This window comes from Salmo salar, chromosome 24 (genome assembly GCF_965601325.2).
Source record: "Salmo salar chromosome 24, fSalSal1, whole genome shotgun sequence".
Lineage (NCBI taxonomy): Eukaryota > Metazoa > Chordata > Actinopteri > Salmoniformes > Salmonidae > Salmo > Salmo salar.
The window spans coordinates 21,749,960-21,773,810 of NC_138314.1; the positions used below are offsets into that span (position 1 = coordinate 21,749,960).

At 45.1% G+C, this 23,851-nt stretch overlaps 1 protein-coding gene across 1 annotated transcript in view; it reads right to left on the minus strand.

The window, feature by feature from the left end:
* LOC106585598 (anthrax toxin receptor 1) overlaps nucleotides 1-23,851 on the minus strand; it is a 56,596-nt gene that overhangs the window by 18,410 nt on the left and 14,335 nt on the right. Inside the window, exons 2-10 of the mRNA XM_014171985.3 lie at nucleotides 22,012-22,083; nucleotides 21,740-21,811; nucleotides 20,735-20,816; nucleotides 20,527-20,560; nucleotides 20,291-20,370; nucleotides 14,953-15,021; nucleotides 14,749-14,829; nucleotides 13,629-13,689; nucleotides 12,865-12,963 (exon numbers count right to left, since the gene is read on the minus strand). Coding sequence (XP_014027460.3) covers nucleotides 12,865-12,963; nucleotides 13,629-13,689; nucleotides 14,749-14,829; nucleotides 14,953-15,021; nucleotides 20,291-20,370; nucleotides 20,527-20,560; nucleotides 20,735-20,816; nucleotides 21,740-21,811; nucleotides 22,012-22,083 — 650 coding nt within the window. The remainder of the gene's footprint in view (nucleotides 1-12,864; nucleotides 12,964-13,628; nucleotides 13,690-14,748; nucleotides 14,830-14,952; nucleotides 15,022-20,290; nucleotides 20,371-20,526; nucleotides 20,561-20,734; nucleotides 20,817-21,739; nucleotides 21,812-22,011; nucleotides 22,084-23,851) is intronic.

Below are 23,851 nucleotides of genomic sequence, written 5' to 3' on the forward strand. Positions count from 1 at the left end.
CATTTTTTCACTTTGTCGTATGTGGTATTGTGTGTAGGATGCACAATGCACATCCAACCCGGAAGCCAGCCACACCAATGTGTCGGAGGAAACACAGTACACCTGGTCAGCATGCACTGCGCCCGGCCCGACACAGGAGTCACTAGTGTGCAATGAGACAAGGATATCCCTGCCGGCCAAACCCTCCCCAGCCTGGACGACGCTGGGCCAATTGTGCGCCTCCCCATGGGTCTCCCAGTCGTGGCCAGCTGCGACAGAGCCTGGGCTCGAACCCAGAATGTCTGGTGGCGCAGTTGTCTAAGGTACTGCATCGCAGTGCTGGCTGTGCCACCAGAGATTCTGGGTTTGAGCCCAGGCTTTGTCGCAGCTGGGGTATGAATACTTTCTGAAGGCACTGTATATCATGTCCCAAATCTCTCTTCAACTGATGTCTGGAGTTCATTGACTAATGATCATGAAATGACATTATCTTATTGGATTTTCAGTATTGGACTGTGACATGATTAGTGATCACAACAGAGAGCAGTTGTAATTTCTCTTGATGGTAACTCATTTAACATACCAATCTAATATAATACAGAGATGCTTAAGGACCATAGTTCAATAGCCTAGTCCTGACACGTACACCCATTTGACAGAGCAGAGACAAAGACAATGATTAAAAGCCTTCATTTTTAAAGAGAACCTCTATTCTTTCTGTGTCCAACTTATGAAACGTTGGAAAACAGATCCAGTGAGCATGGTCATCGCCCAAGACTGCCTGTTTATCCTGGCTCAGGGTTAACATACCCCTGCACTGAGGAAATCAACATGAGCGCTCCACAGCAAACGGATGACCGCTCCTCTCCTCTCCAGTAACACCCTGCAGGATGGAGGGGAGGAATTGGGACCAGGAGGAGATCAATACTGCAGGCTGCCAAGCTGAGCTCAGAGCCAACACAAACTCAGCCAGATATCTCATTCAGAGTTCAACTCAGCGGTCACCCACCTTATACTAAGCTATCAAAGGGGACCGAGAGAGCTGAGGGCCTCTTTTAAGACAGAAAGACTGGTTGACTGGCTGACTATAACGGACTCTCTGGTCCCTCTCTCAGGTGAAGGGTTCTAACATTTAATACCATAGGGATCTAGATGCTGCCGCCAACAGCTTTGCTTCATGTCACAACACTTTATTACACAGTTTACTCTGTGCGCATGATAAAAGGTAATGTAAAGATTTACTACTGAGTGCAGACATGTGCCCACTGTTAAAGCTTACTCAATAAATAACCAGAAATTACAGCCAAATGTTATTGGTCACATACACATATTTAATAGACGTTATTACAGGTGTAGCGAAAATCTTGTGTTCCTAGCTCCAACAGTGCAGACCAGCCTATTTAACCAATACTGAGACAACATGACATTAACATGACATTGCTTCAGAGAATACAATAACATAGCTGTACTGCTGTCTGTCAAGTAAGATTTGTGAAGGACTATACAATCCCAATAAAATTATGATTACTCCGGTTACTGGGCATTTCCTCACAAGGGGTGGATTTTCATCTTTAAAACAGTGCCAGTGTAACCGATGTCGAATGGCTAGCTAGTTAGCGGTGGTGCGCGCTAATAGCGTTTCAATCAGTGACGCCACTCACTCTGAGACCTTGAATTAGTTGCTTTTGTGGAGCGATGGGTAACGATGCTTCGTGGGTGTCAGTTGTTGATGTGTGCAGAGGGTCCCTGGTTCGAGCCAAGGTAGGGGCGAGGAGATGGACGGAAGCTATACTGTTACACCTTCGAAAAGTATTCAGGCCCCTTGACTTTTTCCACATTTTGTTATGTTACTGCCTTATTCTAAAATGGATTAAATAAATAAAAATACTCTGCAATCCACACACTATATGGCATAACGACAAAGTGAAACAGGTTTTTAGAAATGTTTGCATATGTATTAAAAATAAAAACAGAAATACCTTATTTACATACAGTTGAAGTCGGACGTTTACATGCACCTTAGCCAAATACATTTAAACTCAATTTTTCACAAATACAGACATTTAATCCTTGTAAAAATTCCCTGTCTTAGATCAGTTAGGATCAACACTTTATTTTATGAATGTGAAATGTCAGAATAATAGTAGAGAGAATGATTTATTTCAGCTTTTATTTCTTTCATCACATTCCCAGTTGGTCAGAAGTACATATACTCAATTAGTACTTGGTAGCATTGCCTTTAAATTGTTTAATAACTTGGGTCAAACGTGTTGGGTAGCCTTCCACAAGCTTCCCACAATAAGTTGGGCCCATTCATCCTGTCAGAGCTGGTGTAACTGAGTCAGGTTTGTAGGCCTCCTTGCTCGCACACACTTTTTCAGTTCTGCCCACAAATTTTCTATAGGATTGAGGTCATGGCTTTGTGATGGCCACTGAAATACCTTGACTTTGTTGTCCAACCTGTTGGGGCTAGGGGGCAGTATTTTCAAGGCCGGATGAAAAACGTACCCAATTTAAACAGGTTACTACTCTGGTCCAGAAAATAGAATATGCATATTATTAGTAGATTTGGATAGAAAACACTCTGACGTTTCTAAAACTGTTTGAATGGTGTCTGTGAGTATAACAGAACTCATATGGCAGGCAAAAACCTAAGAAAAATTGAATCAGGAAGTGGGAGAAATTAGAAATGTAGTTTTTCTTTTGAATCCCTTGAAAAACTACAGTGACATAGGATTTACGTTGCACCTCCTAACTCTTCCATTGGCTGTCAACAATCTTTAGGAACTGGTTTCATCCGTCACCTGTTACCGGGCAGAAAATTGTGTCTCAGTCAATCACTGGCCAGTCTGAGGACAGGTGTCTTATGGCGCGCGTGCATGTGACTTCGTTGTTTTTTATTTTTCTTCTGGGATGAATACCTATTGCCCGGTTGTAAAATTATCGCAATTTTACATTAAAAAATACCCTAAAGGATTGATTGTAAACATCGTTTGACGTGTTTCTACAAACGGTAATGGAACTTTTGACCATTTCGTCTATGGATTTGCATCCACGCCACATGGCATTGTAAAGTGTTCTGGATGGGTCAACAAAACGGACGTATTTGGACATAAATGATGGACTTTGCAGAACAAATTAACATTTCTTGTGGAAGGGGGTGCCCTTCTGAGTGCATTCCGCCGAAGATCAGCAAAGGTAAGAAAATATTTCAAACATATTTTTAGAGATTTGTCGACGCTGTGGTTGTAGGCTAACTGTATAGCTTAGCATTGAAGGCTAAGTTCTGTACTCAGAATATTGAACAATGTGCTTTTTCCGTGAAGTTATTTTGAAATCTGACAAAGTGGTTGCATAAAGGAGTAGATTATCTCTAATTCTTTAAATAATTGTTATAAATTTTGTCAACGTTTATGAGTTCTTCTGTAAATTAAATGTGCCTATTCTGTCACGATTCCCACCGACGGTGGCGCCCCCTCCTGCTCGGGTGGCGCTCGGCGGTCGTCGTCACCGGCCTATTAGCTGCCACCGATTCCCTTTTGCTTTTCCCTTTTTTTATTTTGTGACACCTGTGGTCAATTAGCCATTAGAGGGGCTATTTAGTTTAGCTGGCCCGCTCCTGTTCGTGCGGGATTAATGATTGTTTCTTGTTAGACGGCTTATGTTCGTGTCGACGTTGTTGGACGCCGTATGTATTTTCTCCCCTGTGTGTGGGAACATTTGTTTTTTGTGTGAGTGTATATTAAAAACACCACTACCCTGTGTTCGCTGCTTCCTGCGCCTCATTCCTCCTCCACGATTACCAAGCCGTAACAGAATCCCGCACCCCGATAGAAGGCATGGAATCAGCGGGAGCAGCGGCCACTCCTCTGCCCTCGATGGAGGAACGCGTACTCCACCACACGACAGTCCTCCATCGCATCGGATCGGCAATGGACCAGATGATGGAGAGGATGGACAGATGGGAGAGAAGTGGTATCCTCTCTCCACCTCCACCTCCCCCGATACAGCCATCTTCGCCTCCCATGACGTCTGGCTCTGGTGCGCTTCGTCTGACGCTCCCGAGGGAGTACGATGGGGCGGTGGCTGGGTGCCAGGGGTTTTTGCTCCAGCTTGAGCTGTACCTGGCCACCGTCAGACCTGCTCCCACGGGGGAGGAGAGCGTGAGTGCCCTCGTTTCCTGCCTGATGGGCCGAGCTCTGGAGTGGGCTAATGCGGTCTGGAACGGTCCAGACTCGGCGAGGGACCACTACCCGGATTTCACCCGCCGCTTTCGGGCCGTGTTCGACCACCCTCCGGAAGGAAGAGCAGCGGGTGAACGGCTGTTCCACCTCAGGCAGGAGACGAGGAGTGCCCAGGACTTCGCGCTGAACTTCAGGACCTTGGCTGCTGGGGCGGGGTGGAACGACAGGGCCCTCGTAGACCACTACCGCTGCAGTCTCCGGGCGGACGTCCGCAGGGAGCTGGCCTGTCGGGACACAGCTCTGTCCCTGGACGAGCTGATAGATATGTCCATACGACTGGACAATTTGCTGGCTGCCCGCGGGCGTTCGGAGAGGGTCCTGCCCGTTCCACCCCCGTGCACCCCCGCCCCTACCCCTATGGAGGTAGGGGGGGCCGTGCCAAGGGGCACCGGAGGAGGTGGCTCCTCCTGCACCAGCTGTGGTCGGAGAGGACACACGGCCGACCGGTGCTGGAGGAGCCAGTCTGGGAGTCGAGATGGTAGGCAGAACACTTCTCGGTCACCTCAGGTGAGTCAGCACCAGATTCACCCAGAACCCCCTGTTGGTCATGTGTTTTTACCTGTTTTGTTTACTAAATTGTTTCCCTCTTCCCAGCATAGGGTGCTAGTCGATTCAGGCGCAGCTGGGAATTTTATGGACCGTGGACTTGCCATTAAGTTGGGCATTCCGCGGGTGCCGATAGATTCCCCTTTCCCCGTGCACTCCCTAGATAGCCGACCATTAGGGTCAGGGCTAGTCAGGGAGTCTACGGTGCCACTGGACATGGTAACGCAGGGGAATCATAAGGAATGCATTCGTTTTTTCCTTATTGACTCGCCTGCGTTTCCGGTGGTGCTGGGGGTCCCCTGGCTGGCTGGTCACAATCCCCGTATTTCGTGGAAACAGGGGGTTCCCCAGGGGTGGTCAGAGGAGTGTTCAGGTAGGTGTCTAGGAGTTTCCATAGGTGCCACGTCGGTGGAGAGTCCAGACCAGGTGTCCACCGTGCGCATTCCCCCTGAATACGCCGATTTGGCGATCGCTTTTTGTAATAAGAGGGCGACTAAATTACCACCTCATCGACCGGGGGATTGTGTGATAGATCTCCAGGTTAACGCTGCGCTTCCCAGGAGTCACGTGTACCCCTTGTCACAGGAGGAGACGGCGGCTATGGAGACATATGTCACGGAATCCCTGGGACAGGGGTACATTCGGCCCTCCATCTCACCCGCTTCCTCGAGTTTCTTTTTTGTGAAGAAAAAGGAGGGAGGTCTGCGTCCGTGCATTGATTACCGAGGTCTAAACGCTATTACGGTGGGGTTTAGTTACCCACTACCTCTCATCGCTACGGCGGTGGAATCATTTCACGGAGCACAGTTCTTCACAAAACTGGATCTCAGGAGCGCGTATAATCTGGTGCGTATCAAGAAGGGAGACGAGTGGAAAACCGCCTTTAGTACCACATCAGGCCATTATGAGTACCTCGTCATGCCGTATGGGTTGAAAAATGCTCCAGCTGTTTTTCAATCCTTTGTTGACGAGATTCTCAGGGACCTGCACGGGCAGGGCGTGATTGTCTATATCGATGACATTCTGATATAATCCGCCACCCGCTCCGCGCATGTGTCCCTGGTGCGCAAGGTGCTTGGTAGACTGCTGGAGCATGACCTATACGTTAAGGCTGAGAAGTGTGAGTTTTCCAAACGAGCCGTCTCCTTTCTGGGTTATCGCATTTCCACCACGGGGGTGGTGATGGAGTGTGACCGCGTTAAGGCCGTGCGTAATTGGCCGACTCCAACCACGGTGAAGGAGGTGCAGCGGTTTTTAGGCTTTGCCAATTACTACCGGAGGTTTATCCGGGGTTTTGGCCAGGTAGCGGCTCCCATTACCTAACTGCTGAAGGGGGGGCCGGTGCGTTTGCGATGGTCGACGGAGGCGGACGGAGCCTTCAAGAAGTTGAAGACGCTGTTCACCGACGCACCCGTGTTGGCGCACCCGGACCCGTCTTTAGCGTTTGTAGTGGAGGTGGACGCATCCGAGGCTGGGGTGGGTGCCGTGCTATCACAGCGCTCGGGTGCGCCATTGAAACTCCGCCCCTGCGCTTTCTTTTCGAAGAAGCTCAGTTCGGCGGAGCGTAACTACGATGTGGGGGACAGGGAGTTGCTAGCAGTGGTTAAAGCTTTGAGGGTGTGGCGGCACTGGCTTGAGGGGGCTAAACACCCCTTTCTCATCTGGACCGACCACCGAAACCTGGAGTACATCCGGGCAGCGAGGAGACTGAATCCACGTCAGGCGAGGTGGGCCATGTTCTTCGCCCGGTTTAGGTTTACCATCTCCTATAGACCGGGTTCCCTGAATACTAAGGCCGATGCGCTGTCCCGTCTCTATGACACGGAGGACCGGCCCATCGATCCAACTCCCATCATTCCAGCGTCTAGGCTGGTGGCACCTGTGGTATGGGAGGTGGACGCGGACATCGAGCGGGCATTGGTGTTGGAACCTGCGCCTGCGCAGGTGCCCGTGGGGCGCATGTATGTGCCGCTCGGTGTTCGTGATCGTTTGATTCGGTGGGCGCACACGCTACCTACTGCGGGTCATCCTGGTGAGGCAAGGACAGTGGGGAGTCTAAGGGGGAAGTACTGGTGGCCCACCTTAGCTAAGGACGTGAGGTCCTATGTCTCTTCCTGTTCGGTGTGTGCCCAGAGTAAGGCTCCTACGCATCTACCAAGAGGGAAGTTACAGCCCCTCCCCGTTCCACAACGACCATGGTCGCACCTGTCCATTGACTTCCTGACAGATCTTCCCCCCTCTCAGGGGAACACGGCGATTCTGGTGGTTGTGGATCGGTTCTCTAAGTCCTGCCGTCTCCTCCCATTGCCCGGTCTCCATACGGCCCTGCAGACTGCGGAGGCCCTATTTACCCATGTCTTCCGGCACTACGGGGTGCCGGAGGACATTGTCTCTGATCGAGGTTCCCAGTTCACAACCAGGGTCTGGAGAGCGTTTATGGAGCGGCTGGGGGTCTCGGTCAGTTTGACCTCCGGTTATCACCCCGAGAGCAATGGGCAGGCGGAGAGGGTGAACCAGGAGGTGGGCAGGTTCCTGAGGTCGTATTGCCAGGACCGGTCAGGGGAGTGGGCGAGGTATATTCCCTGGGCTGAGTTAGCCCAGAACTCACTTCGCCACTCCTCTACTAACATATCACCCTTTCAGTGTGTGTTAGGTTACCAGCCGGTCCTGGCACCATGGCACCGGAGTCAGACCGAGGCTCCTGCGGTGGAGGATTGGGTCCAGCACTCCAAGGAGACCTGGAGAGCCGTCCAGGACTCACTAAAGGAGGCCAGTGCGCGGCAGAAGAGGAGTGCTGACCGCCACCAATGTGAGGCGCCCGTCTTCGCACCGGGAGACAGGGTCTGGCTCTCGACCCGGAACCTGCCCCTCCGCGTGCCCTGCCGGAAGCTGGGGCCGCAGTGTGTGGGGCCCTTCAAAGTCCTGAGGAGGATAAACGAGGTGTGTTATCGGTTGCAACTCCCTTCCTATTACCGTATTAACCCCTCGTTCATGTGTCTCTCCTCAGGCCGGTGGTAGCTGGTCCCCTTCACGAAGATGAGGTGCCGGAGGTCCCTCCGCCCCCTCTGGACATCGGGGGGTCCCCGGCGTACAGCGTACGGGCCATTCTGGACTCGAGACGCCGGGCGAGGGGCCTACAGTACCTCGTGGACTGGGAGGGGTACGGCCCGGAGGAGAGGTGCTGGGTGCCGGCGGCAGACGTCCTGGACCCATCTATGTTGAGGGAGTTCCACCACCTCCGTCCGGATTGCCCTGCGCCTCGCCCTCCGGGTCGACCTCGAGGCCGGTGTCGGCGCGCTGCGGGAGCCGCGCGTCAGGAGGGGGGTACTGTCACGATTGCCACCGACGGTGGCGCCCCCTCCTGCTCGGGTGGCGCTCGGCGGTCGTCGTCACCGGCCTATTAGCTGCCACCGATTCCCTTTTGCTTTTCCCTTTTTTTATTTTGTGACACCTGTGGTCAATTAGCCATTAGAGGGGCTATTTAGTTTAGCTGGCCCGCTCCTGTTCGTGCGGGATTAATGATTGTTTCTTGTTAGACGGCTTATGTTCGTGTCGACGTTGTTGGACGCCGTATGTATTTTCTCCCCTGTGTGTGGGAACATTTGTTTTTTGTGTGAGTGTATATTAAAAACACCACTACCCTGTGTTCGCTGCTTCCTGCGCCTCATTCCTCCTCCACGATTACCAAGCCGTAACATATTCACCGAAAGTTATGGGGAGAAAACATTTTCTGAACGTCACGCGCCAATGTAGAAATTGTTTTTTTGGATATAAATATGAACTTGATCGAACACAAAATGCATGTATTGTCTAACATGATGTCATAGGAGTGTCATCTGATGAAGATTGTCAAAGGTTAGTGCTTAATTTTAGCTGTATATCTGGTTTTGTGACGGCTATCCGTGCTTGGAAAATGGCTTTTTTTTTTGCTAAGGTGCTATGCTAAAATAATCTAATGTTTTGCTTTCACTGTAAAGCCTTTTTGAAATCGGACAATGTGATTGGATTAACGAGTAGAGTATCTTTAAAATGCCGTATAATACTTGAATTTTAATTTTGAGATTATTTTGGGGGGAATTTCGCGCCGTGCTATCTCACTGGTTGTTGCCCAACCAATCCCTTTAGCGGGATTGTATCTCGAAGGGGTCCTCAAGAGCCATTTTGCCACAACTTTGGAAGTATGCTTGGGGTCATTGTCCATTTGGAAGACCCATTTGCGACCAAGCTTTAACTTTTTGACTGATGTCTTGGGATGTTGCTTCAATATATACACATAATTTTCCATCCTCATGATGCCATCTATTTTGTGAAGTGCACCAGTCCCTCCTGCAGCAAAGCACCCCCACAACATGATGCTGCCACCCCCATACTTCATGGTTGGGATGGTGTTCTTCGGCTTGCAAGCATCCCCCCTTTTCCTCCAAACATAACGATGGTCATTATGGCCAAACAGTTCTATTTTTGTTTCATCAGACCAGAAGATATTTCTCCAAAAAGTACGATCTTTGTCCTCATGTACAGTTGCAAACCGTAGTCTGGCTTTTTTATGGAGGTTTTGGAGCAGCGTCTTCTTCCTTGCTGAGCGGCCTTTCAGGTTATATTGATATAGGACTCGTTTTATTGTGGATATAGATACTTTGTACTTGTTTCCTCCAGCATCTTCACAAGGTCCTTTGTTGTTGTTCTAGGATTGATTTGCATTTTTCACACCAAAGTACGTTTATCTCTAGGAGACAGAATGCGTCTCCTTCCTGAGCGGTATGATGGCTGCGTGGTCCCATGGTGTTTACACTTGCGTACTATTGTTTGTACAGATGAACGTGGTACCTTCAGGCGTTTGGAAATTGCTATCAAGGATGAACCAGACTTGTGGTGGTTTACAATTGTTTTTCTGAGGTCTTGGCTGATTTCTTTCGATTTTTCCATCAACGGTTCGGGACCTCCAGCTTCAAGGCCAGAGTCTTCCCCTGCGCCGATGCTCAGTTTAAGCACGGCGTCCAGTCCAGCTCCAAGGCCAGAGTCTTCCTCTGCGTTGGTGCCCAGTCCAGGCACAGTGTTCAGCCTGGGTCCATGGCTGGACCCGTAGGATGAGCGGGTTCTTCGGCCCGCACCAGAGCCGCCACCAAAGCTGGCGGATCCGCGGGATGAGAGGGTTCTTCATCCCACACCAGAGCCGCCTCCAATGCTGGCGGATCCGCAGGATGAGAGGATTCTTTGTCCTGCACCAGAGCTGCCACCGACACTAGACACCCCCCCAACCTTCCCTTTTTTGTTTCAGGTTTTGCGGTCGGAGTCCGATCCTTTGGGGGGGGGGGTACTGTCATGTCCTGACCATAGAAAGATCTTATTTTCTATGGTAGAGTAGGTCAGGGCGTGACAGGGGGTTTTTCTAGTTATTATTTTCTATGTGGGGTTCTAGTTTAGTTTTTCTATGTTTGGGTGATTTGTATGATTCCCAATTAGAGGCAGTTGGTAATCGTTGTCTCTAATTGGGGATCATACTTAAGTAGCTTGTTTTATGGGATATTGGGATATTGTTTTATGGGGTTATGGGATATTGTTTATGTGTAGTTGCATTGTAGTCACAGTTCATTTATTCTTTATTTTGTTTTGTATTTTTCTAAAGTTTCACTTTCTAATAAATTATGTGGAACACTACTCACGCTGCGCCTTGGTCCGATTATTATGACGAACGTGACAGCTGGCCATCCGGCCAAACTGAGCAATCAGGGGAGAAGGGCCTTTGTCAGGGAGGTGACCAAGAACCCGATGGTCCTTTATGGTAGAGTGGCCAGACGGAACCCACTCCTCAGTAAAAGGCACATGACAGCCCGCTTGAAGTTTGCCAAAAGGCACTTGAAGACTCTCAGACCATGAGAAACAAGATTCTCTGGTCTGACGAAACCAAGATTGAAGTCTTTGGCCTGAATGCCAAGCGTCACGTCTGGAAGAAACCTGGTACCATCCTTACGGTGAAGCATGGTGGTGGCAGCATCATGCTGTGGGGATGTTTTTCAGCGGCATGTACTGGGAGACTATCGAGGGAAAGATGAACGGAGCAAAGTACAGAGAGATCCTTGATGAAAACCTGCTCCAGAGCGCTCAGGACCTCAGACTGAGGCGATGGTTCACCTTCCAAGAGGACAACGGCCCTAACCACACAGCCAAGACAATGCAGGAGTGGCTTTGGGACAAGTCTCTGAATGTCCTTGAGTGGCCCAGCCAGAGCCCGGACTTGAACCCAATCAAACATCTCTGGAGAGATCTGAAAATAGCTGTGCAGCGACGCTCCCCATCCAACCTGACAGAGCTTGAGAGGATATTCAGAGAAGAATGAGAGAAACTCCCCAATTACAGGTGTGCCAAGCAAGTAGCATCATACCCAAGAAGACTCAATGCTGTAATCACTGCCAAAGGTGCTTCAACAAAGCACTGAGTAAAGGGTCTGAATACTTATTATAAATTAGCAACATTTTCTAAAAACCTGTTTTTATTTGTCATTGTGGGGTATTGTGTGTAGATTGATGAGGAAAATAAACGATTTCATAAATTTTAGAATAAGGCTCTAACGCAACAAAATGTGGAGGTCAAGGGGTCTGAATACTCTCCGAAGGCACTGTATCTCCAAGATGATGCTCACTGGAGCCATCAGGGCAGCATCTGTCACAGGGAGGAAGGAATGCTCCCGACGTCTCTTCACTGCCAAAGCTTGGAGGGCCTGTATCTGCTGCTGCTGCTATTCCTGGAGACATGGACTCAGACATTCAGTTGCTGAACACATGTAGCTACACATTGCTCCTTTCCTACGAGGGCTGGAGCCTTTGGAGAATATGGAGAGGCGGTAGAGGAGTGGTGGTGTCTGTGGTGATGGTCAAGGGGTGCATTAGGAGTTCTGCAGATTATAGAAGAGCGCAACGTGGAATGATTGGAATCAATCAAATGAAGCCAATGACACTCAACCACAAGAAACAATGAGCCAACAGTGGCCATTTAGAGATGGCACCTGCTGTGTCTGAAATGGCTGAGCTGTTTAAGGGTAAACATATTCTACTGGACAGTTGGTACACATATCTTTGGGTTTACATCTGAAAGAAGGGATGGAGGAGGGAAGTAAACAAAGAGGTGGTGTATCCTTTTTTCCTAAATGTTTTCCATGTCTTCCGCTTGGGGAGTTGGATGTTAAATTACATACAAACAATTTACATTCTGGGTCACCGTAAACCGTTCTCTTCAACACTAATTCAGAATAGAAGACATTTGCTAGCAGTCCTCAGGTCATTCCTGCTAAGTAGCACCATACTGTAAAAAGTATAAAACCGTAATATTGAACGCAGCTGAAGACTGTACTTTGATCTGCTATCACATTCCATAGATTCAATTCTTCATGGCCATTCAGATCTTTAGAATGAAGGCCAATAACTTAGAATGGAAATCAACTTTATGCCTATTTATTTGCTCCAGACCCTGTCCTGACATTCAGCTGTTGAGGGTATAAATCACTTCCGGCCTAAACATCCCCTCATCCCCTTCCTCTCAGGCCCAGATTATATTTTCTCTTTGTTTGTAATTAGAGCATGCCCTCCCACAGCTATATGTTGGCATGCATCAGAGGGGGCTGGTTTCACACATCCATTAAGCCACTTCAAGACCACAGGGGGAACTTGGATGTGCCTCCAGGGCTTTTCCCCAGACTGCCTTGTGTGTGCTACTGTTTCCCTTTATCTTCTAGCTCTGGCACAGTCCCAGGCCATTAAAGTACAAATGTACCCTTTAAAATCAAAAAACAGTAATACCAGAAACAAATGGCATAGGCACTTATTTGGGCATAGAGAACCCCTACTGATCTCCTGAACGTCACTTTTGGGAAGCATTATGAGACATCAATAAGAAAACATAGACTTTTACTGTGTCTAACTCATAACACCACGTCTGTCATATATTTCCTGAGCAGTTTTACTCTTACAGCTGCAGTAAATACGACTTTGTGTGTCCTATTGCATGATTAGCAAATTCTTTACGCATTATAAACATGTCTTTAAAACAAACAGAACACAGGTCCACTGTTTATTAGTTTTGATGTTGGTGCTCCACTTACTCTTGGTGAGTGTGTCGTTGATTCGGAAACTGCACAGGACCTTATGGACATTCCGAGCATGGAGGAAGCCATTTCCTTTCACCACCACCTGGAACGTTTCTAGAGAGGGAAGAGAGAAACACAATGACTGAGGAGGCATACAGCCAGTTAGAGTGTAGAACTGAACTGAATTTGTCACACCATGTGTTCAAGCTAACATCTGAGTCTATCATCCCAGCATCTCACACTCTGGTCACATTCAGCCAACAAACTCTAAACCACCATGCCCTGACCATAGTGGTTGTTGAAGATAAACGATTTATCTGAATGCCTTAAGAATTGAGATTTTGCAGTCAATGAGACTTTAACTGCAGTTGTCCAGACATTTGGGGATTTAGTGGCTCTCTGGAGCCAATACCACATAACGCAGAAAACATGAAGCGTAAATACTTATTTTTACAGTGAGGAAAGTGGTGGGTTGTAAGACTGTAGAATGGACAATGACAACAGCATTACACATCAGATAAAAGAGAGAAAGCAATTATTTGTGTCCTTAGTACAGTAGTTTTCTTGGGACAAGGTCCAGGTTGAATCGTTCATGACAAAAGAAGTTGTTGCTACTGTGTGTAGGAGATAATTACTGCACACCAGTCTGCTGGCCCTGCTAGTCAGATTGGTTTTCTCGTCCTGTTGTGCGCTCCAATATGAGGGGGCCTTTAAATGTCTGATTAAATTATCTGAGAGGCCAGAGAGGATAAATATGGGTCAGAGGTCTATACACTTACCTCCTGCACAGATACTGGAGGGTTCCACTGCCAGGATCTCAATACAGGACTTCTTTAAGATCTGTGGGATTAAGAGAGACATGTGGGCTTTGGGCCAAGGTCTGGCTTGTTACAGAGCGTTGTGTGTTGCTTTATTGAGGGTATTGGTTTAATAATATAATCCCTATACTCCTTTTACTGGGAATTACAGTATCAGTGTGTACCTGTGCACCTCATTTATAGGGTCTGCTTAATGTCTCCTGTTCTCCTCTCTGTGCCCCTCTCTGTTCTTGTGTTCTGGGTGTACGTCTCTCTCTATACCCCCACTGTTCAGAGAAAGTATGTGTTGTAACCCTGAAAATCGGTTTGATTTACTGAATGCTGTCCTTCTTCATTGAGTCTGAGCCAGCAGCTTTCAGCATGCTGTTAATGGGCTCCAGATGCCAGTCAACTTGTCTGACTGACCTCTAGCTCTGTTAGAGGAACTCAGTGCCCGGGCGACAATGGCCTCTCCACGACTCTCCTTTTCTTTCATTCCTCCGGTATTGAAATAGTTTGAGCGGATACAAAAATATAAGTCAATACCTTTGAGGTGGAAGCTATAATGAATGAATGCATACACTTTGATCCTGTTTGGGTAGACTCCACTAGCTTGGATCAAAAGCTGGGAAGTCAGAGTCACAGCAGGATTTCCTGAAATTCTGTTTCTGGTGAGTTTTGATGGATAGAATATTTCTGTTTATTGTTTTCTTTAATCCTATTCTCCTTTGTTTCCTATTTGATTAACGTGTTAATGGATTTAGATATGTACTGCAGTGAGAAGTTTTGAACACAATCTCTGGATGGATGGTGCAGTGTACATTAAAGATGCTGTTATTCTAGCCTTCCCACTGGGCACAGATGTCAGTTTTTGGTTAAGTTATCTTCCAAAAATGTCACAATAACATTTTATTTAGATTACAAGTTGGATGAAAAAAAATATGACATTTCCTTACCTTAATGACTTTTTGCAAATTCAATCAGTTTTTACGTTGATTCAACCTTATCACGTATAATTTTTGTTGTTGAAATGACGTGGAAACAACATTGAGTTTTTGCCCAGTGGGTTCCTTGTGTTAGTCGTCAAGTCTGAACCTCTTACCGAATCAATGACCCCCTGCAGTGCTTCAAAGCCGTCATTCACTGGGAAGACATGGTCCTTGCTATCAGCAATCGTTGCCAGCTGAAAAAAAAAAAGTGTCTTACAGTTCTACACACCCACCAACCTCTTTTCCAAATTACGTTGGAGATGCAGTTTGAGACCAAGTCAAATCAGAGCACAATGAAGCAAGATGCGTCAACACACCTGTGTCTCATTGAAGTCCTTCACCCCCACGCAGTATACTGAGGCACCCAGACTCCGCGATCGGTTGGCCTGACAGGTATTCACAGAGGAGAAAAAACAGTAAAGACTGTCGACACCTGGAACCTATTAAAGCACTGCATTGCAGTGCATCAATCAAAACACAAACACTGATAACACTCCAGATAGCACTTTTTTTCTAAGACTGTAGCTATCTAGAACCTAAAAGGGTTATTCGGCTGTTCCCATAGGAGAACCCTTTGAAGAACTATTTTTGGTTCCAGCCGAAGAACCCTTTTGGGACACTTTTTTTCTGAAAGTGTACTCTGGACACCGATGTGTAGATTTGACAAATAGCTAAGAGCATTGACCTCTGGCTGACTGATATTCAATATCGTTTCTAAAAAGAATTAGACGTTGAAGGAAACCCTTTATTGGCTATAGCCTGTAGACTAGAGCCAATAGAGCCCATGAGCCAAATGTTACATTTCATGAACATCTGAAAGAAGGCCCTACAGAGCTAAGCTGACAATATTATTCAATATGAGTGACAGGAAGTTTCAAACTATTGTTGCAAGGCTCCCTGTTCAGGGTAAGTGACACTTTCCCCACACATTTTGAAAGCTACTGAGAGAGATATCAGCCTCACTTCATCAATGTCTGAGTGTCTGGCCTTGCTGTCTGCATGTGTCCAGGGGTGTTTGGAAGTGATTAAAAAGCCCCAGCTTTGCACCCCTGCTGCACCTGCACTCCCAATCCCAGCCCAATCTGGGGGGGGTAAATCATTGGTTCCTTTTGCAGATGTGTGGCGAATGTCTGGGCCTTTTTAATTCACCGGGCAGATGGGAGATATAAATCTCACAGACGCTTTGACCTCCTTTCCCTTCTCTGAAAAGAGGGGATCAAAGTGTTACTGAGGTGATGTACAGTATATGGTGCTGGTGTTTGATCTGTGCCCACATGTCACGTCCTGACCAGTATAAGGGGTTATTTGTTATTGCAGTTTGGTCAGGACGTGGCAGGGGGTGTTTGTTTTATGTGGTTCGGGGTTTGTTGGGCTATGTTCCTATGTAAGAGGGGTGTTTGTTTAGAGTGTTTCGGGGTTTGTTGGGCTATGTTCTTGTTAGTTTATTTCTATGTTAGTTCTAGTCTTTCTATTTCTATGTTGAGTTAATGGGGTTGACCTTCAATTGGAAGCAGCTACTCCTCGTTGCTTCTAATTGAAGGTCTTATTTAAGAGTGGTGTTTTTTCTATGGGATTTGTAGGTAGTTGTCTCCTGTTTTGTGTCTGTGCACCTGACAGGACTGTTTAGTGTCGTTTGTTGTTTTGTATACGTGGTTCTTTTGTTTTTCCTTCTTTTAATAAAAATAAAGAAAATGAGTATATACGTTCCCGCGGCACCTTGGTCTAATCCTTGTGACACCACAGGAGTGCAAGTTCTGTTTACAATTTGTGGTTTTGTCTCCCTCTCTCTCTCTCTCTCTCTCTCTCTCTCTCTCTCTCTCTCTCTCTCAATTAAATACAATTCAAAGGGCTTTATTGGCATGAGAAACATATGTTTACATTGCCAAAGCAAGTGAAATAGATAATAAACAAAAGTGAAATAAACAATCAAACATAAACAGTTAGTATTACACTCACAAAAATTCCAAAGGAATAGAGACATTTCAAATATTATGACTATATACTGTGTTGTAACGATGAACAAATAGTTAAAGTACAAAAGGGAAAATAAATAAACATAAATATGGGTTGTATTTACGATGGTGTTTGTTCTTCACTGGTTGCTCTTTTCTTGTGGCAACAGGTCAAAAATATTGCTGCTGTGATGGCACACTGTGGTATTTCACCCAATAGATATGGAAGTTTATCAAAATTGGATTTGTTTTTCGAGTTCTTTGTGGGTCTGTAATCTGAGGGAAATATGTGTCTCTAATATGGTCATACATTTGGCAGGAGGTTAGGAAGAGCAGCTCAGTTTCCAACTCATTTTGTGGGCAGTGTGCACATAGACTGTCTTCACTTGAGAGCCAGGTTTTTTTGTTAATTCATTCCAATGTGTCAAGTAATTATCTTTTTGTTTTCTCATGATTTGATTGTGTGTGTTGCTGTCCTGCGGCTTGGTTTGTGTTTATTAACAGAGCCCTAGGACCAGCTTGCTTAGGGAACTCTTCTCCAGGTTCATCTCTCTGTAGGTGATGGCTTTGTTATGAAGGTTTGGGAATAACTTCCTTTTAGGTGGTTGTAGAATTTAACGGCTCTTTTCTGGATTTTGATAATAAGCGGGTATCGGCCTAATTCTGCTCTGCATACATTATTTGGTGTTTTACGTTGTACACTGAGTACGTTTTTTCAGAATTATGCATGCAGAGTCCCATTTTGTGAATTATTGGTTGGTGAGCGGACCCCAGACCTCACAACTATAAAGGGCAATGGGTTCTATAATTGATTCAAGTATATTTAGCCAGATCCTAATTGGTATGTAGAATTTTTTGTTCCTTTCAATGGTGTAGAAGGCCCTTCTTGCCTTGTCTATCAGATCGTTCACAGCTTTGTGGAACCTGTGGCGCAGATGCTTAGGCTGTGGCATGTACAGTTTTTTGTGTGCTCTAGGGCAATGGAGTCTAGATGGAATTTTTTGGAACACCATTATTTTTGTCTTACTGAGATTTACTGTCAGGGACCAGGTCTGACAGAATCTGTGCAGAAGATCCCTCCTTGGTTGGGGAGAGAAACACCAGATCATCAGCAAACAGTTGACATTTTACTTCAGATACTAGTAGGGTGAGGCCAGGTGCTGCAGACTCTTCTAATGCCCTTGCCAATTTGTTGGGGCTCAAGCTGCATCCCTGTCTCACCCCACGGCCCTGTGGAAAGACATGTGTTTTTTCCAATTTTAACCACACACTTGTTTGTGTACATTGATTTTATAATGTGGTATGTTTTTCCCCCAACACAGATTTCCATCAATTTGTATAGCAAACCCTCATTCCAAATTGTGTCAAAAGCTTTTTTGAAACCAATAAAGCATGAGAAGACTTTGCCTTTGTTTTGGTCTTTTTGTTTGTTAATTAGGGTGTGCAGGGTGAATACGTGGTCTGTTGTACCATAAATAGGTAAAAAGCCAATTTGACATTTGCTCAGTACATTGTTTTCACTGAGGGAATGTATGATAATGAAAATGCAGAGGATTTTCCCAAGCTTGCTGTTGACGCATATCCCACGGTAGTTATTGGGGTCAGATTTGTCTGGTTCATCCTTGGGAGCAATTTCCAAACACCTGAAGGTACCACGTTCATCTGTAAAAACAATAGTACGCAAGTATAAACACCATGGGACCACGCAGCCATCATACTGCTCAGGAAGAAGATGCATTCTGTCTCCTAGAGATTAACGTACTTTGGTGCGAAAAGTGCAAATCAATCCCAGAACAACAGCAAAGGACCTTGGGAAGATGCTGGAGGAAACAGGTAGAAAGTATCTATATCCACAGTAAAATGAGTCCTATATCAACATAACCTGAAAGGCCGCTCAGCAAGGAAGAAGCCACTGCTCCAAAACTGCCATAAAAAATAGCCAGACTACGGTTTGCAACTGCACATGGGGACAAAGATCGAACTTTTTGGAGAACTGTCCTCTGGTCTGATGAAACAAAAATAGAACTGTTTGGCCATAATGACCATCGTTATGTTTGGAGGAAAAAGGGGGAGGCTTGCAAGCCAAAGAACTCCATCCCAACCGTGAAGCATGGGGGTGGCAGCATCATGTTGTGGGGGTGTTTTGCTGTAGGAGGGACTGGTGCACTTCACAAAATAGATGGCATCATGAGGATGGAAAATTATGTGGATTTATTGAAGCAACATCTCAAGACATCAGTCAGGAAGTTAAAGCTTGGTCGCAAATGGGTCTTCCAAATGGACAATGACCCCAAGCATACTTCCAAAGTTGTGACAAAATGGCTTAATGATAACAAAGTCAAGGTATTGGAGTGGCCATCACAAAGACTTGACCTCAATCCTATAGAAAATCTGTTGGCAGAACTGAAAAAGCATGTGTGAGCAAGGAGGCCTACAAACCTGACTCAGTTACACCAGCTCTGTCAGGAGGAATGGGCCAAAATTCACCCAACTTATTGTGGGAAGCTTGTGTAAAGCTATCCAACACGTTTGACCCAAGTTAAACAATTTAAAGACAATGCTACCAATTAATAATTGAGTGCATGTAAACTTCTGACCCACTGGGAATATGATGAAAGAAATAAAAGCTGAAATAAATCATTCTCTCTACTATTATTCTGACATTTCACATTCTTAAAATAAAGTGGTGATCTTAACTGATCTAAAACAGGGAATTATTTACAAGGATTAAATGTCAGGAATTGTGTAAAGCTGAGTTTAAATGTACTTGGCTAAGGTGTATGTAAACTTCTGACTTCAACTGTAGGTGTTTGTCCCCCTGTGTGCTGAGAGTGTCAGGTTCTTGTCCAGTTCTGGCATTTAGGTCGTCACAGACAAGTACATGTCCCTGGGCCTGGAAATGGTTGATCTCCCCATCTAGGTTGGAGAATCTGTTATTGTTAAAGTATGGGGATTCTACTAGGGGGGGATATACACTACCGTTCAAAGGTTTGGGGTCACTTAGAAATGTCCTTGTTTTTGAAAGAAAAGCCCACTTTTCATCCATTAAAATAACATCAAATTGATCAGAAATACAGTGTAGACATTGTTAATGTTGTAAATGACTATTGTTGCTAGAAACGGCAGATTTTTTATGGAATAAATACATACAGCTCAAGTCGGAAGTTTACATACTAAAAAACGAATTTCATGTATGTTTTCATGGAAAACAAGGACATTTCTAAGTGACCCCAAACTTTTGAATGGTAGTGTAGGTAGCACACAAGGCCATTTTTCTCTGTTGAGATCATTTCCATATGAATTTCTAGCCAGATGTAAAATGTTCCTGTTTTGACTAATTTAATAGAGTGGGTTAGGTCTGCTCTATACCAAATTAGCATACCCCTTGAGTCTCTTCCCTGTTTCACACCTGGTAGTTTGGTGGATTTGACTACCAACTCTCTGTAACCTAGAGGGCAACCCATGGGTCAGTCTCCTCTATACCATGTTTCCTGTAGGATTACAATGTCTGTATTTTCAATTTATTTGATGAAGTCTGGGTTCCTGCTCGTTAGGCCAAAGGCAGATGCCCTCAGACCTCTCTCTTTCTTTCTCTCTCTTTCTCTTCACACAATTAAATACAGTTCAATTCAAAGAGCTTTATTGGCAGGGGAAACATATGTTTACATTGCCAAAGCAAATGGAATAGACAGGTTGTGCTTACTTCCCTCTCAGCATAGTAGAAGAGGTCCTCATGCAGCTCCCCATCTGTGAGAGCGATAATGACACTTGCGGTACGGTATCCTATAAACAGACACAAAACCTTTGATTCAGATCTAAATGCGGCCACAGAGCTATTCAAATAATAATAATGATAGACAAACATATACTTGAGAAACTAATATATGACGCAAGACGTATAACAGGAATAAATTGAAATATTATTATTGAACTACACACCTTCAGAGTTTCCATAGTATATCTGCTCACTGGCCTGTAAAAGAAGAGGAATGGATTGAAAAAGGACACTGGCTAAATCTGTCCTGTGAATAAAGCAACTATTCATACTGATACAGGTGCCATTTTGTTTCTGAACCATGGTCTTTGTTCTTGAGCCAGAGTGGAGATAGATTACAGCTCAGAGCTCAGCTAAAAGCAGACAGCTCACCCTCTGGATGCCTTCGTGCATGAAGGTGTCTCCACCTGGAAGTACCCTCTGGAGCTCCTCCAGACCTTTTCGAATCTGCTCCCTGAGCAAGCAGACCAAAAGACAGATGAGAGGGCAGTACATACTCATCATGTATCACCCCTCACCCTGCAGAAGTCCCTGTCTCATTGATATAACTGCAGCTATAAAGCTATGAAAATTGTAAATTGCAAGACATTAAAGAAGTAGCTATAGGTATTGATGTAAATAGAGTCATCATAGTGATACATGTGGTTGGTGTGCTACTATTAAATCATACTGTCAAACTAAAACACTGGGTACAGCATTAAACTGCATGCATGCATGCCCATAATCTTGAATGACAAGTGAGTCGCTTTCAACCCTAAAAATAGAATTGTGCATTAATATTTAACAGATTTTATTTTTTACTGTTTTCTTGTGAAATTCAATCTTCTCCCTAAACTAAAAGCAGTCACAGACAGATATGAAATGACAAAGACAATTGTTTTTAATAAGCACAGAAACAATTTATTTACTGAAGTGGCATTCCATTTCAGAGAGTAGTGATGGGCTTTGTGTGTGCTTCAGGTTTTAAGAGATCAAGCTGAGATTTGGGGATCTATTGCCACAGGACACTGTCCAGCAGAGAGTAAGGAAATGAGTCTTGTGTAAAATGAGATAGCAGGAAAACCATAAACATTTAAAAAGTTTCAGTGCCTGTGTGGAAACTGTGCCTGAAGAAAGATTAGACACATATGCAACACATGATATATTATAAGCCACATGCTGAAGCATACAGTTTGCCAAGGGATTGACAGCATTGTCAGTTGAGCTCAATGTGAGGGTATTGTGATTTTTTTATGTCTCTAATTCAATGAAACAAATCCTGCATGTTTATCTGGTTTCTGGGTTCTTGATAATCAACTCAGTTCAGAATCAGCAAATAGCTGACATCTTGGGCAGACGTAATACCTTTATCCTAAGAAAAAAAGATTGTTCCCTTACCTGTCCTCTGTAAGCCGCATCAAAATCCTTCCCTCAGTAGAGAACACAATGAAGGACATGCGCAGCTGTGGACTGGAGAGAAATGAACAATACCCAGACCATTTATATTAATGTTATCTCTGTTGTCAGTACACTAACAATCACAACAAGCAATGAAATACATCATACCCACACCATGTGGTTAATGGTTAATATTTGTGTTTATATTGAATTTATCTAAAGTTTATATTCATTACAGGGCCTTTAAACAATGTGGGATAAAGTATTCTCACCTTAAGAACTTGTGAACAAGATGTTCCACAAAGTGATAGATTTCAACCCAGTGGTGCTGCACACTCCCAGATCTGCGAAGTGAGATGACATGTTGATGAGGAGTTTGCATAACAGTCTGGATGTCACGTCCTGACCATGGTAGAGTAGGTCAGGGCGTGACTGGGAGGTTAATCTAGTTTATATTTTCTATGTGGGGTTCTAGTTTAGTTTTTCTATGTTTGGGTGATTTGTATGATTCCCAATTAGAGGCAGCTGGTAATCGTTGTGTCTATTTGGGGATCATACTTAAGTAGCATGTTTTCCACCTGTGGGTTATGGGAGAATGTGTTTGTGTAGTTGCATTGTTGTCACGGTTCGTTTATTGTTTTGTATTTTTTTCTAAGTTTCACTTTCTAATAAATTATGTGGACCGCTGCGCCTTGGTCCGATCATTCCAACGAACGTGACACTGGAGGAAATTGAGAGGTTAAGGTACCTGATTGTGAAAGGGAGTCAGGGGGGTCGAATTGTACTTTATCTGTAGGAAGGCAGCGTCTGCCGTTAAACATTTTCACTGTTATGTGGATCCTTCTCTACAGTCAAAGAGTGTTTGACCCAAAGGCTTGAATGTGCATCAAATATGCACACCAAACCTTTGCACTTCCTACAATATTTTCTGTAATCAACTAACAGATTTCTACTTAACTTTGTGCTACTTCTTCTGCACATCATGCTGTATCCCCACCTAGTGTACACGCTTCATCCTATCCAACTATTACAGTTTGTGATGTTTATCTTGGCTGCATGCAGTCTTTCCCTGCCTGTGTGTAATTGTTATACAGTTCCTCAAGCTGTCTGGCTCCATTACTGTAGCAACACTCCGGCCTGTATTCTCTTCCTACCAGAAAATGACGACATAGCTTTGGAAGCACATTCCATTTGAACACGTAACCTTGGTTGAAGAGCCACAGTGTACAGTAGTGTATAACTCTGGATTTATTAGATAGTTGCCATCTTTGGACTGCCCCAAAGATATGATGCAGAGCAGTGACATCATTCTTCTCAGATTACTTTCCATGTTTTTATAATGCAGCCCCAGTAATGATCTTAGTGTTATTTGAGTCATGTAAATGATCAGTCATAATACCTGCAATTCCAATCAACAGTTTTTCTTTATTTTTACTATTTTCTACAGTGTAGAAAAATAAAGACATCAAAACTATGAAATAACACATATGGAATCATGTAGTAACCAAAAGAAGTGTTAAACAAAGGAAAAAATATTTGAGATTCTTCAAAGTAACCACCCTTTGCCTTGATGACAGCTTTGCACACTCTTGGCATTCTCTCAACCAGCTTCATGAGGTAGTCACCTGGAATGCATGTGAATTAACAGGTGTGCCTTGTTCATTTGTGGAATTTCTTTCCTTAATGCGTTTGGGCCAATCGGTTAAGTTGCGACAAGGTAGGGTGGTATACAGAAGATAGTCCTATTTGGTAAAATACCAAGTCCATATTATGGCAAGAACAGCTCAAATAAGCAAAAAGAAATGACAGTCCATTACTTTAAGACATGAAGGTCAGTCAATCTGGAAAATTTCAATAACTTTGAAAGTTTCTTCAATTGCAGTCGTAAAAACCATCAAGCGCTATAATGAAACTGGCTCTCGTGAGGACCGCCACATGAAAGGAAGACCTAGAGTTACATTTGCTGCAGAGGATACGTTCATTAGAGTTACCAGCCTCAGAAATTGCAGCCCAAATAAATGTTTCAGAGAGTTCAAGTAACAGACACATCTCAACATCAACTGTTCAGAGTAGACTGTGTGAATCAGGCCTTCAGTCCACTTGGGTTGTGCT